This window comes from Pyxicephalus adspersus, chromosome 12 (assembly GCF_032062135.1).
Source record: "Pyxicephalus adspersus chromosome 12, UCB_Pads_2.0, whole genome shotgun sequence".
NCBI lineage: Eukaryota > Metazoa > Chordata > Amphibia > Anura > Pyxicephalidae > Pyxicephalus > Pyxicephalus adspersus.
Window position 1 is genome coordinate 227,398 of NC_092869.1, and position 1,505 is coordinate 228,902.

At 49.1% G+C, this 1,505-nt stretch overlaps 1 protein-coding gene across 1 annotated transcript in view; it reads left to right on the forward strand.

Moving 5' to 3' along the window:
* Positions 1–1,505, forward strand: part of ASH1L (ASH1 like histone lysine methyltransferase) — a gene marked incomplete in the record, with an annotated part of 35,058 nt that overhangs the window by 23,357 nt on the left and 10,196 nt on the right. Inside the window, 4 exon segments of the mRNA XM_072428827.1 lie at positions 98–244; positions 328–436; positions 903–1,064; positions 1,148–1,242. Coding sequence (XP_072284928.1) covers positions 98–244; positions 328–436; positions 903–1,064; positions 1,148–1,242 — 513 coding nt within the window.

Consider the following 1,505-nt stretch of genomic DNA (forward strand, 5'->3'; position numbering starts at 1 on the left):
GTCGGGTGAATCCCTGGTCACGCTGTGTGTCGGGTGAATCCTTGGTCGGGTGAATCCCTGGTCACGCTGTGTGCCCCCCCCCCTTCCGCCTGTACAGGAATCGGATGATTGAACAATACCACAACCACAATGACCACTATTGCCTCAGCCTGGACTCGGGGATGGTGATTGACAGCTATCGTATGGGCAATGAGGCGAGATTCATCAACCACAGCTGTGACCCCAACTGTGAGATGCAGAAATGGTGAGTCCCTGTGTATACATGGCAGGCCTATAGCGCCCCCTACAGCCAGCAATCTTCTGATATCATTGTCTTCTTGTGCTCAGGTCTGTGAATGGGGTTTATCGTATCGGGCTGTACGCATTGAAGGACATGCCAGCTGGGACCGAGCTCACCTACGACTACAACTTCCATGCATTTAACACAGAAAAGCAGGTGAGTGCTGACCTCAGTCATTGTGTACTCCGTGCTATGGTGGCCATGTACAGTCCCTTGATAAACATATGGAGCGTCACACGCACGGATACAAGACTTCTCTAGAGCTGCCCCCACTCTCTGGAATCGTCTCCTCATCCTATTCAGCTTGCTCCTACTTTCTGCTCATTTATAACCCAACGCTTCCCCCTCACCTACCCGTCTGTCTCCTAAACCCTCCCCCACCATTCCATATCCCCTCCTATTGTGTGACACCTCCCCCACCTCCTAGATTGTAAGCTCTTCAGGTCAGGGTCCTCTCCTCCTCCTGTGTCACTGTCTGTATTTGTCATTTGTACGCCCTATTTATTGTACAACGCTGCGTATGTTGGTGCTATATAAATCCTGTTCAATAATAATAACTATAAAATTACTTTCTGATTATGCCAAATTAAAGTAAACTTTTTTTCTTTCCCTCTCCTGACAGCAACTGTGTAAGTGCGGCTTTGAGCGCTGTCGAGGAATCATCGGTGGGAAGAGCCAGAGAATGAACGGACTAACAAACAAAGGCGGCCATCAGGTTTCCTCTCACCGGAGACTCGGACGTTCCAAAGAAAAGAGGAAGTCCAAGCACCGGCTGAAGAGGAGGGTAAGTTATCTACCCTAACTGGGGCTGATAGGGTAATAGTATGATAGTGATACCTGAGAATAATTCCACTTTTATGTCTGTAGAGGGGGCACCACAGTGAGGATCGCAGTGATAGTGTCGGGGCATCGAACAGACTGAACTCCCAGCTTCACATGAAACCCATGTCCAACAGAGAGAGGTATAAACTTTCAGCCGTCATGTACACGCTCCACGTTCACTTTTTATTCACTTTCATCCATCCTTCTTACTGCTTTTACCCTTTATGTCCTTCTGTATCTGCCTGTACCCTTTGTGTCCTCCTGTATCTGCCTGTACCCTTTGTGTCCTCCTGTCTCTGGCTCTACTCTTTTTTTCCACCTGTCTCTCGCTGTACCCTGCTGTCTGCCTGTATCCTGTGTGTCCGCCTGTCTCTGGCTCCACTTTTTGTGTCTGCCTGTCTCT